Raw genomic sequence first — 27,696 nt, 5'->3', positions numbered from 1 at the left:
TTCAGACAGAGGGTGAAAAGAGATGCTGCAGCACAGGCAGTATGAGAAAAATAAAGAGCTTTTTGAACATTAAAGCATGGAGACATGTCACACTAGAGGATAAAAATACAAATCTGAACCTGAAAATGAGCAGAAAATGCCCTCTTTAATGCAAGACAAAAATGCTTTTAGAAAGTGTTCGCCTGCTGATTAAAAAGAAAGTGAGAATCTAAAGAAACTGACTTTGTGTTCTCTAACTGGTTAAACATTGTGCAGTAGTTGTAGATGTGTTGGTGTGTGTCTTCATGGACTGCTGAGCCTCAAGCTCTCCAAAGTGTGTGTTTTTCAGATTTTGTATGTGTGTGTGTTCAGGTCTTGTGCGTGTGTGTTCCGTCGTCTCGTTCAGGCAGGTTGAGTTAAGCAGCTTAGTGTCGCCCGCCGTCGGGCTCCCAGCCGAGTCCTTCAGCAGCTCCTACTCTGACAGGAAGTAAACCCAGTTTAGTGTGTGTGTGTGTGTGTGTGTGTGTGTGTGTGTGTGTGTGTGTGTGTGTGTGTGTGTGTGTGTGTGTGTGTGTGTGTGTGTGTGTGTGTGTGTGTGTGTGTGTGTGTGTGTGTGTGTGTGTGTGTGTGTGTGTGTGTGTGTGTGTGTGTGTGTGTGTGTGTGTGTGTGTGTGTGTGTGTGTGTGTGTGTGTGTGTGTGTGTGTGTGTGTGTGGACAGTGAGCAGGCAGTTGAGGATCCACAGACGGTAAAACATCCAGAGAGTCTGAATGAAACAGAGTGATTACATTTACAGGAAACACACACACACACACACACACACACTCACTCACTCACTCCCTGTTCCCCTGTAAGATGACTCACCCTTTTTTTCTCTCCTAACTGAACATGAACAGATCTGCAGCTCCGAGGCATAGAATCTGCTTTCACACTTAAAGCTTGGCCAGGAAAAAAAATACGGACATGTCCCCGTTAACGGATCAGTCCAGACTCATTCTATATATCTCCTCCTACCTATTGTCAGCTAATCTGTGCAGAGTCAAGCCAACAATGTGGTCCTTTTTATCAATATATGACTTAATTTCAAATGTATTCTTTCTGAACCATATTTAGTTAACAATGGAGGGTTTTCAATTAGTTAGCAAACATCACAGATTCTTACGACTAATATTTGTTTCCTTTTCTGTTTTTCTACTTTCAGCAAAAACACATTTCTATAGTTGTTAGCGACATTTTCTTCATATGTTCCTGAGATTTTGTGAGGGGAATATCTCTTTCTTTTTGAATAAACTATATCTTTGCATAACTTTTTGTACACAGCTGAGGAAAAATTAATATAATGATGAAAAAACCCACAGAAACCCTAAGAAATCTTTTAGCACTAGCTATGTTATGCTAGTTGTCGGGGGGGGGGGGGGGGGGGGGGGACTACATAATGCTCCAATGTAAGGCTAAAGAGAGGCTAAACTAATGCAGCTACTTTCAAAGAGGTCCACCTTTAATATATGTTAATATATCTGAATGAAAATGAGTTCTATTGCACGTAGAGTTTTGACATTTTAAAAGAAAAAGATTTCACAATGCATCTGATCTCTCGAGAGCTCATGCCAAACATTGTTAGGAGTAGAGAAGTGGACTTTTAAGAGGCTTGAGAATTTCTTAAGCAGAAGAGAAAATGGCTTGCTTGTTGATTTATATTTACATGCCAACCAGCGCTGCTAGACTGACCAGAAATCACAGATATGTACATGTAAAGCTGAGCCAGTTATCCCATGTTAATACCTAAAACATTAAGTATAAAATTTGCCAGCATTGTAAATAAAAATGATCAGCGCGTTTATTTATTGTCGGTTTCTCAAGAATGCATGTGTTTTTAACATTGTGTGGAGTACTTTTAAAGTGTGCCTTTGAAAGTATACAACTTACAGTGAATGTCCATATTATAACATCATGTTCATGGCAACATCATGTCTTAATCGAGATGAAATCATGCAGCATGATAAGTCAAAACATCGTTAAGGACACATTTAGCAAAAGTTGATAAATCACTCCTAAACTGACGATTGAGTTTTTACAGTTTGAAACATTTGTCTTTAATTGAAAGCAGCTTCAGATAAAGTCAGATTTCAGTGTTTCATCGAGCAGCTTTTCCTCAGGCAGAGTAACAGTTTGACAGATTTGTATTTAGATATCAGAGACTTCCTGATCTAATCCGGGGTGTTGCTCTGTGGTGTCTGTTCTGAGAACTGATCAGGTGAAGCCAGTTAAAGAGGTCAGCTGTGGTTCAGTGTGTGTGTGAGAGCAGGTCACGTCAGCTTTCTGTGGTTCAGAAAAAAGACAATGATTATTATAAATCATTGTCGGATCTCTTTAAATTCCTTAAAGATTTGTCTTGGATTTATAGATATTTTCCCATGATTATTTTTTGTTATTTTTCAATGTAATCTTTTAAATTCCTCTAAAGTTTAGTTTTTGAAGATGTTCTTGAACATTGTATTTAGGTCTTCCATTTCCACTTTTCATAGGTTAACATTCCTTTGGAGTTGTTTCCTAAAGATCGTTCTTAAAGATTTAAAATGTTTCTTCCTTATTGTCCCAGGTTTAGAGAGTTTAATAGAGCTCTGAACAGTTTCTTTGAGTTTTCGAAATATGTCTCTAGATAGATCTTAAGAAATGGTATTTTTTGTTACCATCTTCTAAACATTTTAAAGGATTTCTCTATATGTTTTTAAAAGCTTATTTTTCATAATCTTGAGATTTACTTTGGGATTTTTGTAGGATGTTCTGTAAAAAACGTTTCTTCTTTCAAAGTGTTCCTTAAGATATCTCTACATTTCTTGGCTTTGTCTTAAGTATCCCTAGATGCTCCCTGGATTTCTTGGTAGAAGAGAAAATCTACAGATGAAGCGAGAGTAAATTACATAAGATTGGAAACATCTTTACTGGTCAGCGGGGGTTAAAGACACCCAATAGTTCTTTGTAAGGGATCCCTTTCCTGTCCTGTGTTAAGGCTAAAATCCCTGTGTTCCCTCCAGAGGGGGTTTCTCTCCCACACACTCCCCCCCCTCCCCCTGAAACGCCTCCATTGGACCCCTATGTTCACTATCTAACACTCATGCTTCTAATGCTAAGGAATGGAACATTTGTTAATGGTTGAATAATCACAACAGAGCCGGCCAGCTAACCAATCAGAGCAGACTGGGCTCTGGTATCAGACAGAGGGTGGAACGAGGTGCTGCAGCTCAGGCAGTGTCGTTTTAGTCAGTGTCTCTTTGTTTCCAAAAATCATATGCGGAGATCGTAGAGTTGAATCATCAGATTTATTGATTGATCCGGCATCCAAACAAGATATAAATGTATTTCTCCGTCTCAAAACTATATCAAAAAGAACATGGTCAAAATGGTAATACTGCCTCCCATCTTATAATTCACACAGCTGCGTCCAATTGTCCTGCTATATAACGGCACACAGACATGCGCATCATAACCCCTGACAGCGCACATTTGACAGCAAAGAAATATAGACTTTAAACAACTTGTTATAAATGAAGATATTTTAATTAAGTATTGTGACTCGTAAAAATAGTTAAGAGTTTTACTCTAAAGCTAAGAGCTCAAATCTAAATGTTCTAAAGTAAAATGGCTCTAACAGGCAGTGTAACACCGCATTATGTTATAACACCGCATTATGTAATAATGTAATAAATGTGCACGCCATTATGTAATAACTGCCACATTTTGTAATAATCTGCCGCATTATGTAATACAATTCTTAAACGCAATATGTAATAAATTATGCCGCATTATGTAATAAGTTATTACATATTGCGGTTGTTACTACATAATGCGGGTGTTGCGATTTTTTTTATAGCAAAATGTAACAATTGGTGTATTATGTAATAACCAACCGAAATTGACATTTTCATTGACTAAAAACAGCATGATAATGTGTATTTTACTCAAAAATAATAATTAAGAGGACAGTATGACAACTATTGCTCAGCTTACATTGTAACAATCCACCTTTTAACTTTGGTTGTGCTCATTTAAACGCACAAGGGGTTATTTTCGATTCATATTTGCAGTTAGATTAGTCATGAGACCAAGTTTGGAGGTAAGTGCTTCTGATAGTTAACCAATTTAGAAAAACTAAATCTCTGTCTATGGTCAAGCAGCAGTAAAGAAAAGACATACAGCACCAAATAATTAAACATGGGCTTTGCACAACAGCACCATGTAGTCTAGCCTATTCAATAAATGTCATGTTCCATGTAACCTTAACATTCCTTCATGATGCATATTTCCAATAACACAGTAATAGTACCTGCATTAATGTAGCACTGGCAGTGTCACAAAATTATACTAAGTATTATTCTGACACAAAAATGTAGGATAGCCTATATTAGGCAAACCCAGAGTAAGAGACAAAAAATAGTTGCAGAACAAATGACGTCGAACAGTTAATTATTTCAAATTATTTATTCTCTAAATGCCCAATAATGCCTTGTTTAGACAAAGAACAGATACCATCCTGTAGAGGTACAGACATCATGGATGAACAATGTGTAATGAACAGCAAATATTATGGCAATCATTGATAATAGGCCGAATATCTCAATCAACTAAATGAAAAACAATCCAGCCACAGCATACAGCCTAACACACACACAATGGAATTGTAGTGGATAATAAAGTGGAAACGTAAAATTTAACAATGTTCTAGACATATTACAGTCCATGGCACACATATAACCACACAACTAACCCATCTAAAAATCTGCATTTGAACTAGGGAGACTCAAGAAAATCTACCTACAATGCAAAACAAAATGTAGCCCTAAGGTTTCCAAAAAATGTCCTTGATATTAAAATGACCATGGCCAATGTGCTTAATCAGAAGCCAGGCCCTCATCCACCTGCTATTTTGGCTGAATAGCTCCCTCAGTCTAATAGCAAGACCACTACTGCGTCCAGTGGATTTATAGAGCCTCATTATGCTTATGGAATTGTCATGATCATAATCCAACTTTAGGGTGTCAGCTACAGTTTCTCTGATGTAGATTTGCGGATGGAACGGATTTGCAAGATCTCGAAAAAGTTTAGAAACTCTATTGAATGCCCAGAGCATTGAGGAGTCTGCATTAAGGGTCAACTGGATGATAAATGACAGCAATTCTGTAGGCAAGATGGGTGTGCCATGCATTCTGTTTTCCGCATCATTATCACACAACTGGACATCATCTTGGTCTCGTTGAGCATCATCGTTGGACTGATCATCTAGAAGATGGACATCATTTTGGGGTTCATCTAGTTGGGAATCATTGTGAGGTTCATTCAGTGTGGCATCATCATGTGGTCCATCAGTAAGAGTTTCATTGTCTGTGTTGTCGTTTGATGTGAGTTCTTCATTTTCACTCTCTTGGTCTGATTCATTTTTATGTTGAATTATCCTTTCTCTCTCTGCTTCTAAGATGTTTTCAATAAATGAAGAGACTGATCCTTCCAGACTTAAGTAATGTTCTCCATGTCCCTCAGCAATGTGTCCAAGGACTAACAAAGGACAACTGTCACAATATCTATTAGACTGAAATATTATGGAAGATGCATCAACACCTAGTGAGGAAACAATGAGAAACTGAACATTGAAAATCTCAGCAGCCCTTTGTAGAGTTATGTGGTCGCCATAGGTCCCACATTGTGACATACTATCCAAGTAGCCATCCAAGTCATTCCCATCAACAAAATCTAACAAAGGTGTTCCGTTTGCAGAAATCGGATTAGATCTGAGATCTTGAACAATTTCATCTCTTAAATTTTCTGCTGATCTGAATATTCCGTGTGTGGCTAGCTGATCAGATATGGCTGAGAACTGGCAATTTCCGTCTGGTGCTGGGTCAAACCGTATCCTCAATTGCATTGACACGAATTCCTCCAGTCTGTCTCCATGTGTGTACGGTATCAAACATGGATGTAAAGGTTTTGCGGACTTTAAAGATTTAGAGCGTTTTCTTTCTTGTAATCGTGTTGTACTTGTCACATCAGACACAAAGAACCATTTCACTTGCATTTTGGGGTCACCAGGGATCTGAAACTGAACTTTGTATTTTGGAAACTTTAAATTTTGTTTCACAACTGTGCCAGTCAATACCCGAAACCTCTTTGAAACTCGATGGGCACCATCTTTCACCCTGACCAAAACAGCATCACCAACATAATAAATAGATGGTGGATTTTGTTTAGATGCATTTCTGATCATCCGATTATGACAGTGCTCAGTGGCTTTCTTTGCCTTTTTTCTCAGTCTCCTCCGCTTAGCCTCAAAGTTGCCTCGCTGTTTCAGGGAGGGTACATTTGGTTGTAGATTCCTTTCTGACAGTGGATGGAGACCCTGCTAAGGGATGCACTACTCTATTGCTTTTTCTCCCATAATAAACATCAAATGGAGACATCCAACCTAACACTTCCTTAGGGTCCTCATTCATCACTCTTGAATATTCTGGTAGATGCTTAACCCAGTTAACCCCACCTTTCTGAAAATTCACCAGATCATACATAATCTTTTTTCTTAGTATTCTGTGTGACCTCTCTACCTTGCCTTGGCTTTGGGGATGGTATGGTGAACTCTCTATTATTCTGACTTGCATGGATTCCATCAGCCTTCGAACTGCTCCTTTAAATTCTGCCCCTTGGTCGTGTTGCAAAACTTTGGGAGGGCCATGTTCCAAGTAAATATCATGAAGATGTTTTGCAATCTCTGCACTCTCTTTGCCCTTTAGTGGTCTCAGCCATACATAGCGGCTAAACACATCAAATGGCCCAGGGTCATGCGTCTGCTCAGCAATCAAGCAATTCAAGCGCTTCCATAGATTTTTTAAATGTGCCGGGCTGCTCGGTCTTCTGCTGGGAAATCTACTGTTAAATGTTTTTGCAACATTATCCTAAACAGACTTTCTTCGGAGCGTGGTGGAGGTGTCTTTTCTATAGGATCTTCCACCGTGTCCACAACACCTCGAATGCAGTGCAGCAAATATAACTTTTGCTTCTCGAGTTCTCTGTCCGCGACATGTTCACCCCCTCCTTTCCCGAGAATTTGCGTGAAATCACCCTATTACTCACATATTAATTTGTCTTCAAATGATTAATTAATCACGTTTAGATTTCCACAAAAAGTAGCCTACACTATTTAATAATATAATTCAACATTATTTGCGTTTTATTATACTAAAGTTCACTTTACATTCCTATTAAGCTTTTGTTGGTAATTATGGCACAAAATGCATCCACCAGACTGCATCTGTTGAGGTATAACTAGAAATAAGACTACTTCCGGTTTCCAAGCAGTTTAACCGGAGTTTAGCTAGGAATCAGCTGATCCTGTGTGCGTCGTTCACAGCAATCACATTCAACTTCGTGCGCAGCTGCGTGTTAAACTCAAAACCTCCGTTTTAAGGAGTACGGTTCTAAAGCGCAGCACAGCTAGCGCAATGCTAACTGACAGAGCAATTGTCCCAGCAAGTTTAGTCTAGGCTACTAGTCTGTTAGCCTACTGCTAATTCTTTAAAATAGTCAAATATACAAAAAGGTAGCTTACTCAACTTCAACTTACTCATAAATGACTCAATAAACATGGACCTTTTAAAAATATGTGCTTTGTTCCTATCAATAGATTCAAATGTATAAGAGAGAAGGAAACAGAGACGAGGAAAACAGATTTTCCTGTCAGATATTATTATATTATTGGCTAAGTTAGCTGGTGTTGACATAGCCAACCATAAGCTAAGCTAACACATATTAGCATAAAAGGTTTTCTTTTCATGTTCATTGAGGACACAGTATCTCAGTCTAAATCCTGCTTAGTTTGTAGTACAATCAAAAAAAAGTATTCATAGATAATAACTTACGTTTAAACATTGCCTTTCCACTAGCAGACCTAGCCTAGCCAGTGATAGACACCAGTCCCAATCAGTACCTTGTAGGAGGAGCAATATCAAGTAGTGGCTTAGGCTAAGTGCCTGAACAGCATAAATCAAATGGAATTCTGATAGGCAGTACCCTCCATACTGATAGATTGGCTATATGTGTGTGAAATGTGAGTCATGGCCTGTTTTACTGTAGGTAAAGAACATTGTTAAAATTCACTTTATTATTCTGCAGTTCCATTGTGTGATCAGTGTATTAGGCTGTATGTTGCAGCTGAATTGTTTTTCATTTAGTTGCTTAAATATTTAATTGCATCGTTAAATTAATACTTATTTGTAAGCATTCATTTTGAGTAAAATACACATTATTTTGCTGTTTTAATGTAAATTTTGTTTGGTTATTACATAATGCACCAATTGTTACATTTTGCAAAAAAACAAATCGTAACACCCGCATTATGTAGTAACAACCGCAATATGTAATAACTTACTACATAATGTGGCAAAATGTATTACATATTGCGTTCAAGAAGTTTATTACATAATGCGGCAGATTATTACAAAATGCAGCAGTTATTACATAATGGTGTGCAAATTTATTACATTATTACATAATGCGGTTTTATTACATAATGCGGTGTTACAGGCAGTATGAGGTAAATAAAGAGCTTTTTGAACATTAAAGCATGGAGACATGTCCCAGGAGAGACACTGCATACTTACCTGAAAATGAGCAGAATAAGGCCTCTTTCAGTGGACCACCAGAGATCAATATAAAACTGGAAGACAACTGATAAGTTATTAATACAAACACACATCATTTATTTCACATACACACTAATGATGAACAGAATCATGACCTAAAGGGACCTCTGGAAGAAAAACTGAGAAAAAAGGAGGATGTGAGGGAGGGTGAGGTGACAGGTCTTATCTGCCACTGAGCAACACTGGAATGAAAAACAGTCTGTGGTTTTCGAGGGAGTAATGTGCTGCAAATGTTTCTTTGGTAAACAAGCAGTGTATGCAGATGTGATCTCAACTTTCCGACAAAGTGTTGAACTATTTCTTACACGTGGTTACAACTACTGCTCTCTGCAGCTCTTAGATGATTGTACAGCTCCGGAAGAAATAAAGAGACCACTCCAAATGTTTCTTAAATCTCCATCTCAGTGGCGGGCCGTGCATTTCACACCTAGGCCTTCAGTGATGTCCTACACAGTCCTACCTGAATTATTCCACCTCTTAATGCCATCATTATGACGCCATGGCTCTAGAAACTATACATTTAGACAGAAACGCAGTATAACCGGGCGTTGCATCAGTTATAGAGTTATATTAATATTTCTGAAGCATTTATAATCAATACATCAGCATTTACAGTTAACTTAATTAATCAGATTATCTGACAAACCGCTCCTTGACACCTGTGTCTGTCACATAACGCAGAACAAGTGCCAGCTGTGCTACATTACCCACATCTGACGTCTCGTCCACCATAACAGCGACAAAGGGTGCTTTTTTAATCTTCATTTTGATCTCTTCTCCCATCACTTCAGCAATAGCATAAATCAGGTCGTTTTGTATTTTGCCTGACGTCCCAGTAAACATGTTGTTTGTGTACAGGTGGTAATGCAAATCTGTGTTGTTCTCAGCAAGAAAAGAAAGAAGCTCCACGTAGTTTCCTCTGTTTCTGGACTCGGCGCTTTCATCGTGTCCCCTAAATGAAAGTTCCTGTTTACCCAAAAACAGGACACAATCAATCAGTCTTTCAATATTTCCCTATTTTTGTTCACCCTTTCGTTGTGGAGCTCCGTTTCCCTGCGCACTTGTTCGTTGAGCTGTAGATCCACTCGGGTGTCCCCAAAAGTGCCCAGCTGTGCTTTGGTGTCTCGTTGCTGCCTTGGTTAGACAACTCAAGTTTGCAAATCCAGTGTGGCTCCAAACACCAAATCGATCAGTTGCAAATACCAGGCATTCCCGGCAGTACAATTTGCAGTGCCTCTCGGAGGCTGTGAGCCAGGGGTACCGCTCGTAGTTTCCCTGCTGTGCTAGGCTCGCTAGCGTTGGAGTTGGTCGTTCCCTTTTCAAGATGTGTAGCTTTACTTGAAAAGTTCGTTTTGAAAATGGCGTTGTAATTATATCTTCTACCAAATTGATCTCTTCTCCTCCTTCAGCCATTGTGGGTTGAACAAAATAGCTTGTAGAAATCTACACAAATTAGCTCGCTCAAGTTCTAGTTCTGTTTGCTAGCTTTGCCCATAGACTGTATGGCTCTGCCTACTGCCTAGCTCTGCCTCTCAATAGTGCGTATCCAATCAGAAGATGTGCACGTGCTAACGTTAGCATACGCCTGCTAGCTGGCCCGTTGTCGCCACCTCGAAATCTGATTGGTTAACGCCACAATTTTGTTTGCGTTCACTTTAAGCTACAGCCGCCCGCACTGTTGATTCTGAAGGCCTAAGGGCAGATTTCTTTGACCCTAGCAACACATTATGGCTGAAATATGATTGGATAAAAGCTCTAACATAAAGGCCAGCCCTCCAAATCTCGTTCTGAGGCTGGAAGCAGCGCAGCCAAGACGAACGCTATAAAATGAAGAGAATAGACTATGGGGAATAATTTAATACGTATTTGTGGAAAAAATATATCAAAATTTAATTTATATTCTGATGATGTTTAGGCCAGCAGAGAAGGCCTTGCTGGCCCTGACGGCCCACCACTGCCATCTCTACATGTATGGCAGCCATTCCAGTGTCATTTGAATTCATTTTCAGTAGTTTATAAAATACAATAAAAATGTTTTTTAAATTAACTCAAAGACATTCCTATAATAATAAAACCAGAGAAAATGATAATGCTGCTTTCGGGGGTGTATATAGAGAGACGGACAGGCAGACCGACAAAGAGACACACTCATAAACACAGACAAACAAATGTTTCTGAGGATTGAATGACCGAACAGAAGTACTTTTAAAATTAAGGGTCACACAAACACACACAGAAACACACAGCTACACAACCACAAAGGCTTCATTCATCCCGTGAAATGAGACAAACAAACAGAGCTGGAGCGCATCTTGTATGTAACAGAGAATGAGAAGAGGGACGAATGTCTGGTTACAATGTTTCATTTTGGGATATTCAGAGAATTCTAAATAGGATGAATGGATTTAGCTTTTAATCCACTAAATGTTCTAGTTTTAGGGCCGGGATCAGGAGTAAGTGTGTTTCCAAATATTAAACGCAATACCATCACATACGAATAGACCTAAACACATATCAATATTTAAACACCAGCACATTCATCCAGAACAGCTGTGAATTAAGCTGAATTACAGTCACATGAATGTCCACAGTACTTGTAGCTGATTATTCATTTAAATTTGGAAAACCATGGTGAAATATTAGCAGTTTCATAGCCACATTAGCCAGTTACTTCTACTGCCATAGTCTCAAATATAGGAATAAGAATAAGTAGGGAAAGTCCTGCTGTCCAGCTCCTGGAGATAATCTTATATTACTCCAGATCAGAGCTAGTGCACCCTTTTTTTGACCCAATATTAAGATGTTGGTAAGTTCTCTTTCTTGTCTTTAGCTCAGTATCAGAAAGCATTGAAACGTGTTTTAAGTTTTTAAATTCTAGTAATGTGGATGTTGATATGAGACCGAAGCGCAGATAATGAGAGAGCCGCACTAAATCTGGACCACAGTAAGTGAGTGTCGCCCTGGCTTACATCGTCCTCTGATCTGCTCTCTGAGTCTGTCAGCAGCTTGACTCTACCACTCCCACCAAAATGATTCTAGGTACAAAACAAAGCAAACACACTCGGCTGACATGCCTGACTATGGCTATAACATGACACTGGAATTTGGACAGGGCTAGCTGTCCCCTCACTTCCCGTCTTTATGCTCCGCTAAGCTAACTGTGTTGTGACTCATTGTGACAAGTTTGTAGCACGGATCAATTTGCCCTATTGTTGCTAATTAAGGCAATTATTAAAGGTCCCCTATTGTGCAAAATGCACTTTTTGCTGTCTTTTTAGCATAAATATGTGTCCCCGGTGTGTAAGGAGACTCACAAATTGTCAGAAAACACAACCCTCTCTCTCTTCCTCCTTACCCACATATCTAAAAACGGGGTTACAAACGAGCTGATCCAGATTTGATTCGGTTATGACGTCATATCAGAAATGTGGGCCGGCTTTACATTCAACTCCTGGGAACGTCCCCCCCACATGACACGTCCCAACCTATCATCCCCCATATACAGTCGGCGAGCTGAATCCCCCTGCAGCACCTCCGTGTATTCAGCAGGATGTCTACAGGAGGGACTTAGAGTTGTTGTTATATAATACATATAATGTCACTGTTCTGGTGGTAAACTCTGAGAAGTGTTTCAGAAATAATGCTGGATGTGGTTTGGAACATAATATGGCGTTTAATCACAGCAGCGTTTAGCTGAGTTTCTCCAGGTAGAAAACTCTCTTCAGAGGAGAGAGCATGACGCTCCAAAGGGGCGTGGCCAGCAGCAGCTAGTTCATTTAAAGCTACAGTCACAGAATCAGCACTTCAGGAACAGGGCTGAAATAGAGGGGGATGAGGCATGCTACAAAACACTTCAGACATGTTTTGTATAGATATGGACCTATAATATATTGTTAAAATATATGATGATAGGAGACCTTTTAAAGAGGACACATTATACTCATCTTCAGGTTCATATTCCCTCCTGTGCATGAAAAAAAGCGCGCCTGCTGGACGTCCTGACCAACCAGGTGCAAATCTTCAGGCAACAAATTTAATTGGAACTTGAGGCAATATGGCCTCTTGTGCCACTGAGCAACTTCTATAGGAACGAGACCCTGATCTATCTCTGTGACCAGTTTTCTTTGTACATCCATGTCACGGAATCAGAAATGATCTAGTTTCCTGCAGAGAAACACAATAACTTACAGGAAGTGGAACCACAACCACAAACTGTTTTCCAAAGTCGTACAAATGACAGAAAGTAATGCCTTCTCTGATATAGTTGTGAAGTTATTATAATTCACACTTTCTCTTTTTATTGTTCATTTATATTCACGTAGACAATATTAGACTTTTCAGTCAAAGAACCGTTTCCCTTTGTGAGTCATGCTTTTTCAAATATTTTCCTCTGAAGTTTTCCAGTGCCTTTAGAAGAATAAATATAAAGTGCAATTTTGAGGTACTTCAGAATTTCCATTTTCAGCTGCTTTCTATTTCTTCGTCACAACATTTTAGAGGGAGATATTTACTCTTTTTATTGCATTCATCTGTCAGCTTATTTGCAGATGACTTTCCATGTTCCCTGACTGTTTGTTCCCTCCTGCAGAGTCTCAGCAGACAGAACATCTGTCCTCCTATCATCTGACTGTCCCTCGACCAATAGGAGGCAGGCTAAGGCGGGACCTAAATGGAAAACCCCCCCATCAGGTACTGAACTTTCACTATCAAAGTGATTTTCTTTCTTTCTGTTCCTCTAGTTTGTGGTAATCACCTTGTAGTGGCTGTGTGAGCTATGACCTTTAGGAAACCAAGTCAGCAAAGGAGAAGCTGACTAGTCCGGTCCACTTCCTGTCTGTGTGCCCCCCCCCCTGCTGTGTCAGCCACTCATTATCGCTTTTCACTTAAAGCAAAACAGTGTGTACGTCACTCACTGTTAAATCATTTCTCAAACACACTTGTGTTTTAGGTAATATATTATGAAATATTATTATTACACATAAAAAAAAACACAAACAAAATAAATAATAACAGTAAATAACATGGTGGCTAGAGGGGAGGGGAGTGTTGGAGAGAAACTCCCTATGGAGGGACCTCAGGGATTGTAGCCTTTGCAGACCATTTACATGCACACAAACCTATATAACACACTACAGGAAAGGGGAAACCAAAAAGCACTAAAGGGCCTCTTAAAAACAGGTCAAAGAATAAATATAAAAGTAAGTAATCATCATAATATAAAACAAGATAACCGAGACTAAACCTGACCGGAATAACTCACCTCATCTGTATATTAATTAAAGGACGTCGTCTTCAGAGCGTCATAACTTCTCAGCAGTATGAGCTAGAGACATGCCGGTTGTTTTCTCATAAACTAGGGAAACGGCGCTAAACAACCTTATCAAGTTTGCCATTTCGAGCCGTTTACTTGCGGTGGTAAAAAGGATGCGTAAAGTTTGAAATGATGGGGATAGAAGGTGTCACCTTTTTCTTGGCGCATTGCTTATAATTTCCTATATGTTTTATCGCTATACTCTCCTCCACCATCTTTGTTGGTGATGTATAGAGAGACTAAGTCCCGCCCTTCTACTTCCGACCCACGCGACCTTATTTCGGAAAAAATATGTATGGTAGGCAATGGCAAGAGAGAAATAATTTTTTGATCCCATTTGAATTGTGAAAAAGACAAAAAGTTTTGTCGTGAAACTGTGAAGTAACACTTATTTTTCTTTGAAACCGCTCAATGAACTACATCTCTGGTCTCGCACAATACACGTCAACACCAAAAGCGAAAGAACGAACAAGACCCATTGCTGGTTCTTATTATACATCCATGACTGATATGCCTACAACCTAGTACAAAGCACACAGGCATCTTGCTAAAGTTATCTTCATAGCTCTTATATTCAGTGGAGGGAAAAAATGATGACATCAGTTATGACATCACTTATGCGACTCTTGGATTTGTAGTATTTCTAGTTGCGTATTTTCATAGCCTTATATTTCAACAGTTTTATGACAAACTGTCACTTTATTTACCTGGAAATTATTTCTTAAGATTGACAAATATCATATGTGTAATTCATGGCACAATTCAAACGGGATAAAAAAAAGTGTCCCTCTCGCCATTGACTACTATACATATTTTTCCCGAAATAAGGTCCCATGGTAGTCCACCGGAAAGGTAGGGACTTACGCTCTCTATAGAGTGTAAGAGTCACGTTTCCGAATCGGACACTCCGATTGGATGCTTTCACAGCTAATCGGAGTGTCTGATTCAACAGCTTTATTCTCCACAGGGAAATGTGTGCTGTGAGACACAATACATCCATGAATACCCCATTCTGGTTCAAAGCATGCCAGGTGCTTTGTGTGTGACTGTGGACAGGAACTGCCATGACATACACCATGTTTAGACATAAGAATTAGCAGAAGAAAAATAATCCTGGCAAAAAAAACTCATTGACGCTGTTCATGAGAATAGGCCTAAGTCATGAACAGAAGAAGTTAGAAGCTTCTAATCACTTCTGGCAGATTCCCAACAAATGTGGGCAACCCTCTGTGTTAAATGTTTCTTACAATATGATGCTTGGCAGTTCTGTTTTAAGGAAATAAGTTAAAAATTCAAGGTGCCTTTTTAGATGTGTTTGTTTTATAGCTAAATATCCTCTATTATAGTGTATACAGGACTTTAATGAGTGACATATACCTGAGATTCTGCTGATTTCTGGGATGTGTAAAACTTCATCATACTGTAAAAAAATTATTGTTTACAAGGCAAAAACAAAAATGGAAACGGAAATGTCCTATTGTAGCTCTTGGAGGGATACCTAAAAAGCTAGTTCCTTTTAACGGCCTTCTTGATACCATTGGAGTACTAGTAAATAGTATTTTTTTGGTTTACCCTATTGTAATGAAAAAATACAAACCGTGTACCAGTAAATCCCTTACCTACACACACATACATCTTCAACAATACATATCTAAGAAGCATTTTAAGAAACAGTGTATTAAACATATGCAGTGGTTGCACGCCCGGGAAAGCTGAGTAATAAGTACTGACTGAGCCGTGTAAAGGTGGGCCTGTCAGTCCTCTACTCAACACTGCAGTATGAACTCAGTTGTTGTCGCGGGACCACCTTAAAACTCAGAAACACCCAGTAACACACTCTGGTGGAATGTCAGAGCGAGTGACGCCTTGTAAAAGTATATTGTTGGGCTGGTGTGGGGGGTGTGTGGTGTGTGTGTATTCAGCCTGCAGCCATGTTTCTTTCTGATGGGATATACAGGCAACAAGTACCACCTGAACAGTTCAGTCTTTAAACACTCTGTTACTGCTTATGTAGCATTTACTAACAGTCCATGAACACTTTATATACAGTTTATCATACAATATAGTATAGTTAAAAGCAAAACATTTCAAGGAATAGGGGGCCAAATACAGAAAAGGGCTGGACCACTCACTAGAGGTGAGGTATATTGCCTCAAAAGTTAAGTTATAAGTTAGCAAAATCATCACAGCTCTCCATAGGGTTTAATTTATTCTGTTATAAAAAGTGTTGGCAGCTCATCCCTTAAAACAGAAGCCTCAGATTGCTTATAATAAGGGGAAATAGGAAGGGTGTAATTCAGCTTGTTATGTAAATAAGTTATAGAGCTTTTCTTTATCAGCTAAGATTTGTTAGAAAATGTTGTCAACTTTGATTGACTAAATGTATTTGAAGCAGGCTTATTAATACATAAATACTACTGTGTAATATCTGCTTACATATTTGTTTAAGAAGTACAATATAAGTCCAGAGCCTGTTTCAAAGGGTGCCCACATAGCGTCTTCTTTCTGAGCACTGAGTGTGAGGAAAGCATTTATTTGTGTATTGCTAGAAATATTGTTAAATAGGTGATCCTAAATTAATAAATCTCGGTTAATCCAAGTGCATGAACACATCCATTACAGACAGGTTTTAAACTGTTTAGGGTATTATTATTATTATTATTATTATTATTATTATTATTATTATTATTATTATTATTATTATTATTATACAGTCGGATCTACTTTCTGCACTGTTGATCCAACACAACAACACACCACTCATTGCATCACTTAGTGGCGTCAGTATGTTGGTATCTGTAACATGTCCCCACCCCCCTGGTCTGCCTTCACGACACGACGCTCTGTTGGAGAGGAGACTGTTAGTGCTATTTAAAGCATACCTGAATATCAACATGCGATATTAATGCTGCTAAGTTATTGTGGTGATATTCAGTCATCCGACTCCTTAAATTACTGATTATATAAAAAAGAATAGACACGGACCAACCTAAAAAGAGTTAGTGGAGTAAAAGTAACATTAGGATATGTTATTTTATGCTATAGTTATGTAATCTGAAACCAGAAAATATGCAAAACCACGATATGTCATTAAAGTCTTTGGCAACAACCATGAAGGCAATCACAATGAACAAAGAGGACAATGCTAACATTGCTTGTAAGCATGCTAACATTGCTTGTAAGCAACAAGCAATGTGTTAAGCCAATTCTTAGTGTCAAGCTAATGTTTGTGTAGCATGTTATGGGTGTGTAAATACACTGACTCGTAATTTACCAATTTAGCTAGGCTAACAGTTTCCCCATGCATACTGTATTTGTGCTAAGCTTGGCTAAACATGTCCTAGAAACGGACATGATTTAGTTTTTCACATTATATCTCAATGTTGTGCAGTCCCCTATTAAATCATTGTTGTTGTTTGAATAAAAAAGTGAGTCAGGAAAATAATTCTTGCTTTAAGGACAGATGTTGATATTGTGTTTCATTTAAACCCTGAAAAGTTGGTGTGATGTAAAAAGATGCCATAGTGACATTAAAGATATTACTTCAGTTGAGCATGAACAAGGATATTGTTTGAAGCAGGAAAATACAGACTAATCTGGTGGATCTCTGTTGACACAGGGAGTGTTGGATGAATCCTCCTATTCCAGCTCAGTCTGGTGCTCTGTTGACCTTTGAACCCCGCTGTGTGTAGAGCACAGAGGGGCTGCTGTTGGCAGCTGGATGATGTAGTCCACTGCTGACTTCCTGTCCTCAGTCACCTTAAACACTGTGTGTGTGTGTGTGTGTGTGTGTGTGTGTGTGTGTGTGTGTGTGTGTGTGTGTGTGTGTGTGTGTGGGTGTGGGTGTGTGTGTGGTATCACTACAGCAGTCATCCCATACCTGCTGGTAGTTCCTGCACACACACACACACACACACACACACACACACACACACACACACACACACACACACACACACACACACACACACACACACACACACACACACACGTGTGAAGCAAGAGAAGCAGAAATGTGGGGGGTGAGTCAGATGCTCAGGTGACCTTGGAGTTTAGTTTTTCCCTCGTTTTTGGGACTTTAGCTGGCACCTGCGGGGCTTGTCACTGTATGGATGCCAACCTCAGATCATTCTTGTCTTTTACATTACATTGCATTTCATTTATCTGACGCTTTTATCCAACGTGCGTACAATAAGTGCATTCAACCATGAGGAAACAAACTCAAAAGCAAGAATCCTGGAATTACATTCCCTATCTGTAAGCCAAACCAAAGGTAACACATCCTTTACTCAAGTAAAAGTACAGATGCTCGTGTTTAAATACTCTAGAAGTACTGACTAAAAGTCTTTCCTCAAGTAAAAGTAAAGAAGTATTGGCTTTGAAATGTACTATAACTGTACGATAACTACCAACTGTTTTATAGAGTACCTGGTAAATGGACCTCACTTTATATGAATATCAAAGATCTTCTATTAGAACTTGTGTCATTGTTAGCTCATGACTGTTTCAACAGTGAAAAACCACCATTTAGAACACAAGCAAAGAAAACCAAAATGGGGACAGGACAAAAGCCAAACCTTCCTGGGTATTAGGTCGACACAATTCGCATCGAATTCGCCATGAATGGTTTTGTGCGCCGATAATAGCGAACATCTCTCTGATGTGTGGCCATGGGTTAGGGAGATGAATATCTCCCCTGCTCTCTGTATTCTCACTAAGTTCATCCCCCTTCTCTGCCTCTTCTACCCTTACATCCGCCGTTATTCTGCTAACTGCGGTTCTGGAACTGGCTGGTTTGGGATAATAAGGCGCCGCAGTTGCTTCCGGTTCAGAGGATGATGGGAATAGACTCGAGCTGAGTTCTCATTGGTCGCTCTACTTTAAAGCAGACCAGGAAATGATGGATACACAGATCATGTAATTGTGTTCACTGATGGATGTCAGTATGTGTGCTTAAATTTAATACAGAGGAATATGCTTTTGTAATCATGCAGTGAAATGTGTAACCAGGTTTGTCAATTAAACTAATCAATATTTTCTGTCTGTCTCCAGGTCTCCTACGTCATCGATGTAGGTGGAAATGATCATGTTGTTCATCTCGAGAGAAATGAGTAAGTTATGAAGCGATCTACTGGAGTATTAATGTGTCTCATGTGTCACTGTGAATGCAATGACAGATTCTTCAACTTCAAATAAGTATTATGACAAAAAAGTCTTATCCCAACCTCATCTAACTAGCCTTTCCACCTTCAACTGAATCTCTGATTAATGAAGTATTTGGGATATGAAAGATATATAATTAAGTATTTAAGTAAGTCTTTATGTCTTGTAAATAGTTTTCTAAAGTTTTGTAACAAAATATCAGATGCAGAATTAGAACACAGAATAACATTGAAATGCTTAAAAAGGGATAGGAATGAAAGTGGTGCATGTACTTTAATTAATCTAATCTAAGTGTGAACTAGGACACTTTATTATATAGTCTGATGACATCACATCAAACACAGCTGATTGGCCAATCAGATCCATCAGACAAAGATGTCAGCAGCAGAAGACAAAGTAGCAACACAGTGGATAATATGTATTGAAGTATTCAAATTGTCTTTTCATTTGTATAGAAAACTAAATATCAATCAAAGAGTCTTGGTCTGCCACAGTTCTCATTTATTTTTTACACTTAAACAGAAAAGTTGAGTAAATATTAAAGCACATATTTGAAGATAGTAAGCGACCTACTACTTTTGCATTTATCCATCCATTTGTTGTATTTAGCCTTTTACCCATATAGCCACAGATCTTCACACAGTTATTAAAATGAAATAAAGTAAAAGAAAAGCCGAACAGAGTAATATTCTCAATCCCCAAATATCATAACAAGTTCCTGAAGCGAGGAACCAAGGGATTCTTGGATTCTCAAACATAACATATGAAACATCATCTCGTTGGTGATACATTATATTCAGTGTATTTAAGAGAAAGTGACATTTTCCATGATAGAAATATGAATTACAAAATCAGCCTTCTGCCTTGGTGTGTCTTAAGTCATTTTTTGGTAATGGCTTTTTTACATTTGCTATTATTAATAACCTAATCATGCACAGGGTTTACGGTTTAAAGTCTGCAGCAAATCAAAATGTGTAAATGAACATACCATCTCATTTATTGTAATCCTGGAGAAAATTAGGTTTTAGTTGAGTTTCTAAGCTGCTTTGATCGAGCTCTTTCTTTATTGGCATTTAAAGAAAAAAAATGACAAAACATCCCAAATAAAGTTACATATAAACAACAATGATTCCATAAACACTTACACACATGCACATATATGAAATGTGAAAAGGTGTTAAGATAAATGTAAAAAATAAAAATGATTTTAAAAGCCACAAATAAATGAATATGTTCACACCATGGGATCAGTAGTACAAAGCAACAATATCAATAAAGTACATTTTTCCTCTAGGTTCAAAAGTGATCAATGAAATGGTTTTTAAGGAGTTGCCCTTTTTTTCATACGTCAAATGATGATCATCATGAACTTTGGATCTAAACTGATATTGTTAAATCTGCTTTTTGTTTACATCAACATGACTGATCATCAGCGTCTCTCAGCGCTCCACTCTCACTATCTGACTGTTGTGAACAAACTGTGATAAGCTTCAGAGTCTGAATCAAGAAGCTGCACAATAAAGCCTGCTGACGTTCATCCGAATGACCAAAGTCTGCGGCAACATGCCAACTTAGGCTACTGTTGGGTTTTAAAATCCATTTAGAGTTTTCTCATTTTTTAATAATACATACAGCAATATGTGGAATAGAAAAAGAAAAATGACCAACAAAAACAAGGTAATAAAACAAACAATGTATTAACATTAGTACCTCCTTGTTCCATCGTTGCTTGAGCATGTATATCCTCCGTGTGTGTAAACACCACAGAGTGGGGAAAGAAATTTCCCTTCAAGGGATTCATAAAGTATATCTTCTTCTTCTTCTTCCAACTATTTCCACAACAGCGTGTACATTGGACTTTTATCCATTTTCGAACCACGTTGTTACATTACAATACACTTTTTGATCTTGTTTGTTTTTAGCCACATATATTTCCCTTAACTAACTGGACATTTGGACTTTAATTGAGAAGAAATCAGCTGAGCTATTGTTAGCGGTAGCTCAGCTAGCACCCCCTCTATCCAGTGCCGTTGAAAACAGATTTAATGAGTGTTTCTTTTTTTTCAAACAGGTTTGCTCACTGTGTCTGTTCATCTATGAAGATTAGTAATCGTCTAGGATACTCTGATGAAAGGTGTCGAAGCATTGCAAAATAAAGCATTATATTAAGGGAAATTGTAGTTCTAGTACATGAAATCCATTGGTTCAACTTTCAATTTGTTGCATCCAAGAACACAATGTAACTAGCACGTCAGATAGTCTTGATATAATAATAGTATGTCATACTGTATCTTCAATTCTAAGTTACTCTTCCTGTATCTCACTTCAATTCAATCACTGCCAAAACACATTATACAAGGTGGTACCTCAGTAAAACTACCACGTGTTATATGATTTAAAAGAAGGGAAAGAAGCTGAACTCAATTGATGCATTTCATCAACTGTGTTGCTATGCTAAAAAGAAACACATGGCTGAGTCGAAACAAGAAGAGAGGGAGCGGCTTGTAAAACCAAACATAAAAAATACGTAGTGTATTTCCGTATGTTTTTTTCTATTATTTTTCGAGAAGTGCAAGGGAAGTCTCAAAGATCTAACAACGATAGACTGTATAGTCCGTACACTGGTAGACTGGTTGGTGACCATTGCCTTTGGAGAATCAGCTCCTAGTAAAAAAAAAACCCCATATATATATATATATATATATATATATATATACATATATATATATATATATATATATATATATATATCAGAGGAACAAACTGAGAACAAATCAGTTCCCGGATTTTTAATGTAAAACTGTTTTTTAGGAGTTTGAATCACCGGGTCAGCTTGTTTTGGATAGGAGGAGAACTCTGAGGATAATTCCTCTCCTGTTAAACACTTCCTGTAAGATGAAAATGAAGGAATCCTTACCCAGGTTTCTGACTAAGACCCAGAATAAATCAGATTTAACTCAATAACTCCGATTTGATTGAGATACAATGTGTTTACATATTGATGTTTTTATGCGACAGAAAATGACATATTTGGTGTTAAAATGAACCTAAACTCTTACTTCCTCATCATCTTTTATTTATTGCTAGATGGAGCCACAACCTGACATCTTCCTGCTGATATGAATATGTATATGTTGTTATAATGAAGACACTATTTGAGAATGAATGGAGATAAAACGCATGCTCTTGTTGTCTTCAGACTGCTGCTTCCTGCAGACTTCACTGTGGTCACCTACAGTCAAAACGGATCCCTCATCACATCCAGACCTCCTGTACAGGTAACTCACTCACTCACTCACTGATAGGACCTTTTGATGCACCCAATCAGAGCTGCAGATCATAACCTGGTACAGGAACCTGACATCAGGAGAGAAGTATGAGTCAGAAGAGTCATACAGGAAATTGAGAAACAGGGAGTTGGAAAACAGGCATAAAACAGAGCTAATAAAGTCAAGGCTCTACAGAATAAGCTGCTGCAGCCTGTACTGCTTGCGTCTATATTTCTCCAGATTTAGATTTAACCACACCCACTTCCGCATAGATGTAGCTCCGTGCTACTGCGTCATTGATGTATACAGACAACGGTGCCGCCGCCTTTTCAACAACGGTCATATAATAATAATAATAATAATAATAATAATAATAATAATAATAATCTCTATTTGTATGGCACCTTTCATACAATAAGTGAAACTCAAGAGTGCTTCACAGTAGACATATACAGAAAATGTACATCACAAAGAATACAGTTACCAGTAAAAGACATAAAAACTAAAAATAGCATAGAGTAGACCTATAAAAAATACATTTCGATTAAAGGTACAACGATTCAACACACACTCAGATGGCATTGCACTGAGCATTGAGAAAGTGCAGCTGAGAGCAGGAGTTTGCTTCCTAAAAGGCTCATTTGTACAAATATGTTCCAGCGAGCACGCTTCCCTGATGTCTCTAGGTTTTTTGTTCCATAGCTTTGGGGCATAATTAACTAACGCTGCATCACCAAACTTCTTTTTGCCGCTGTCTCTGGGAACTTCTAATAAAGCAGCAGCAGAGGATCACAGTGTTCTGGACGGCTTGAAGCTGACAAGGGAAGTAGCAATATAGCTTGGACCTTGCCCATTAAGGGCCTTGTATGTCAGGAGGAGGACCTTAAAATCAATCCTATAGTAAACAGGAAGCCAGTGCAGAGCGGCTAAAACTGGACTAATGTGTTCTCTCTTCTTAGTTTTGGTTAACAGTAGTGCTGCAGAGTTTTGGATCAGCTAAAGTCTGTCAGTAGTTTTTTTCGGGAGGTCAGTGAAAAATGCATTACAGTAGTCTATACGGCTTAAGACGAAGGCATATATCAGTTTCTCAACGTCTTTTAGATTTATGAGTGGTCTTATTTTAGCAAAGGTGAGAGAAAGATGTTTTTGTCACGTTGCTAATGTGAGAGCTGAAGCTTAGATCTGAATCTAATGCAACACCAAGACTTGTGACCTGTGGTTTGTTTACGGTGGGTAAATATCCCGAGATTATTAACCAGGATATCTCTTTTTGATTTGGGGCCAATTAGCAGGATTTCAGTTTTGTCCTCTTTCAGCTTTGGAAGGTTACTGCTCATCCATGTATCTGTCGCCAATAGACAGTTGGTGATGGAGGTAATAGCTGCAGTGTCATTTTGCTCTGCCGATATATACAGTTGGGTATCATCCGCATAGCTGTGAAATCTGACATTGTGTTTTCTTATAGCTCACCTAGTGAGTATAATGTATAATGAAAACAATAAGGGACCAATGCAGCTCCCTTGTGGAACCCCATAATGGCTGTTATGTTTAAAATGTTCTCCCTTTGATGTATGTTCTGAACCAGTTCAAGACACAGTCAGACCAACCCACTTTGAGACGATTGATGAGGAAGTCGTGATCAATCGTGTCGAACGCTGCACTGAGATCCTAGAGGATAAGAATTGAGACCCTATTTTCATTACAGTGTTGTCTGAGGTTACTGACTATTTTAATAAGAGCAGTCTAATATCACGTCTACTCTAGTTTGGGGGAAAACGCAATAGGCGCTAAGTTTAATCAAGTAAGTGTTTATCAGACCACAAATATTTCTCCAACTACCCAGCCTCCGCAAATCATGCTGAAATCGTTCCAGAGATCTTGGGCAAACAGAACATTTTATTTACTCTGACAGTGTTGGGAAGTAACGAAGAACATATACTGTACTTATGTACAAAACATGACCATCAAAACAATTATCCGTTAGGCTACACATTGATGGCTAGTTTATTCTATTCTGTAAACCCACTGTGAATCAATATTAACGATTTATTTACATTTAATATTCATAACTGTGATCGTTCCTTATAAAAGCACTATTTTCATCAATCAACTTTGAAAAAGATTCTCTATAAAGCGACTGTAGCTTTCAAATTCATATTTAGCCGGATGAAAACTCCACAGGTGAGGTTCTGGCGCTTTGTATATACACATGTTTTATACTTGATAACTAATAACTGATGCTCCTATAGTGCATCACAACTATTTACCACTCAGACAGTTCATGTATCTCATATGCCTCAGATCCCACTGTCTCGCAAAGCCTGCGTTATTTATAAAACTGTTTCTAATTTCTTAGTGTCTGCATTTTTACTTCCTCTCATTATGTGACAAGAATGATACAAATGTGTTTGACTCCGGCTGTTTTCGTCATTATAGCACCTCCCCCTGTAGGCCCTGAGTGCTTTTGTCTTTTGTCTGGATCCTCTAAACACTGTTCAATAAAGTGACACAGCAAACTGCACTTATAATTAAAAGTACCGAAGGCCTCACGACAAGAAAGGGCCACACAGCTAATAATGCGTATGGTCTTGAAGTGAATCCATTCCCTTAATAAATGTGCTGTTACCAAGGTCAACTGATGAGCAGTGTACATTTATTGCAATAAATTCTATGTGTTATTGTATATAGCGCCATTTATCAAAATGAGTTATTTAGTTATAATAATTTACAGTGTCATATTTAACAGCCCTTAGATATAATCGATTTACAGACTGATACTGTCAGCACTAAAATTCTATTTGTTATTTGCAAAACAATTACCTACAAGGTGTCACAGGCTCATTTAATGCTCGTATAATATATATAGGGAAATCACTCGAGTAAAAGCACGATTAGAAACAAAAAATAAAATAGAGCAAGTAGCAAACGTATGAAATATAACATTTAATGATAACACATATGTATATATACAGCAGTATCAGCAGCTCTAAAACAATGAAAGTAAGTAACATATTTTTCATAGAAACCCAAAAGTCCTTAAACGTCTTAAACTACACGCACTTCCTGTGAGTCACGGCTGCATCTTCTCCCTGTATTATTAGCATCCCGGTTTATTGAAGTAAGATTTTTCCCACAAAGAAAGGCATGATGGGACTTCCCTCTGTGATTGTGTTCGTGTGTGTGTGCGTAAGTGAACTGATATTTCCTGTCTGCTGACCTACTGCACTCTTTATCCTTAGCTTTTCCCTCCCCTCCCTCTCTCTGTGCGATCTGATATTTGATGCCTCATTAATGATTAACAGCCTCTGTACACTCTGTTGGTCAGCTGCAGAGACAAATGCCTCTAATGATCATATATACATTATAAAGACAGACACAGCTCAGCCTACAGATATGCTGGCAACTCTTTTGGGATTTTTCTAGCCAACTTAATGCATATGCAATCGTTTTGGCATTAAGGCTGAGCTATACAGCTCCGGAAAAAAGACGACTCCAAATTATTTTAAATCTTTACCTCTACATGTATGGCATCTGTGGAATTCCAACACAGAAAAATTAGTATTTTATAGAATACAATAAATTTAACTCAAAGACATACCTATGAATAATAAAACAAAAGAAAATGATAATGCTGAAGTGGTCTTTTAATTTTTTCTGGGTCTGTATATTCAAAAATGTTATCAAATGTTGAAAGTTTAAAAGAGATCCTTTTATGCTTTTTGGGTTTCCCCTTTCCTCTAGTGTTCTTTAGGTTTTTGTGCAAGTAAATGGTCTGCAAAGGCTAGAATCTCAATGTTCCCTCCAGAGGTAGTTTCTAAGAAAAATGAAGAGCTTTTTGAACATTAAAGCATGGAGACATGTCCCAGTAGAGACACTTCATACTGATATGAACCTGAGAATGAGCAGAATAGGTCCTCTTTATTAATATTCTTGGAATAAAACACTTAAAGAAGAATATGAATTAGTGTTTATAATGTAAAGCATTTTTTTCAAATGGGTCAGATCATGCTACGGCTCAGGCCAGCAGCAACGCCCAAACGTACCAGAAGAGTAAACTTGGTGTGGGGGCACTTTTGCACATTTTACACTTCTTATTCCCCTTTCTTTGGTCACCCTTGCTAATCTCACTGATCTTCAAACTCCAACTAAACATCTGTAGAGTTGTGTCACTACACATCCTCAGGTGGTGTCTCTAGGGGCACATTTGTCATTATTAGAGTCAAACAATATATTTTTGTAATCTTACATTTGTATTCTTTAAGATACAGTTAGGTCCATAAATATTTCGATAGACACAAAGTGTTTCTAATTTTGGTTCTGTACATTACCACAATGAATTTGTAATGAAACATTTCAGATTCAGACTTTCAGCTTTAGTTCAGTGGGTTGAACACAAAGATTGCATAACAATGTGAGGAACTAAAGCATTTTTTAAACACAATCCCTTCATTTCAGGGGCTCAAAAGTAATTGGACAAATTAAATAACTGAAAATAAAATGTTCGTTTCTAATACTTGGTTGAAAACCCTTTGCTGGCAATGACTGCCTGAAGTCTTGAACTCATGGGCATCACCAGACGCTGGGTTTCCTCCTTTTTAATGCTCAGGCCTTTACTGCAGCGGTTTTCAGTTGCTGTTTGTTTGTGGGCCTTTCTGTCTGAAGTTTAGTCTTTAACAAGTGAAATGCATGCTCAATTGGGTTGGGATCAGGTGAATGACTTGCCATTCAAGAATATTCCACTGCTTTGCTTTAATACACTCCTGGGTTGCTTTGGCTGTAAGTTTTTGGTCATTGTCCATCTGTATTATGAAACGCCGCCCAATCAATTTGGCTGCATTTCAGCAGACAGTATGTCTCTGAACACCTCAGAATTCATCCGGCTGCTTCTGTCCTGTGTCACATCATCAATAAACACTAGTGACCCAGTGCCACTGGCAGCCATGCATGCCCAAGCCATCACACTGCCTGTGGTATGCTTTGGATCATGAGCTGTACCACGCCTGCTCCATACTTTTTTCTTGCCATCATTCTGGTAGAGGTTGATCTTGGTTTCATCTGTCCAAAGAATGTTCTTCCAGAACTGTGCTGGCTTTTTGAGATGTTTTTTCAGCAAAGTCCAATCTAGCCTTTCTATTCTTGAGGCTTATGAGTGGCTTGCACTGTGCAGTGAAGCCTCTGTATTTACTTTCATGCAGTCTTCTCTTTATGGTAGACTTGGACATTGATACGCCCACCTCCTGGAGAGTGTTGTTCACTTGGTTGTGAAGGGGTTTCTCTTCACCATGGAAATG

The 27,696-nt window shown here is 38.4% G+C and overlaps 1 protein-coding gene across 2 annotated transcripts in view; it reads left to right on the top strand.

Annotated features, from left to right (window-relative positions):
* Nucleotides 1–27,696, top strand: part of adam9 (ADAM metallopeptidase domain 9) — a 63,761-nt gene that overhangs the window by 3,885 nt on the left and 32,180 nt on the right. For both annotated transcript variants that reach the window (XM_063898139.1, XM_063898138.1), the window contains exons 2-4: nt 13,251–13,351; nt 19,026–19,084; nt 22,336–22,414. In XM_063898139.1, coding sequence (XP_063754209.1) covers nt 13,251–13,351; nt 19,026–19,084; nt 22,336–22,414 — 239 coding nt within the window. The remainder of the gene's footprint in view (nt 1–13,250; nt 13,352–19,025; nt 19,085–22,335; nt 22,415–27,696) is intronic.

The sequence above is a fragment of the Eleginops maclovinus genome, chromosome 12 (assembly GCF_036324505.1).
Source record: "Eleginops maclovinus isolate JMC-PN-2008 ecotype Puerto Natales chromosome 12, JC_Emac_rtc_rv5, whole genome shotgun sequence".
NCBI lineage: Eukaryota > Metazoa > Chordata > Actinopteri > Perciformes > Eleginopidae > Eleginops > Eleginops maclovinus.
The sequence above is the reverse complement of the archived record's forward strand: the minus strand, read 5'-3'. Positions and strand labels throughout refer to the sequence as shown.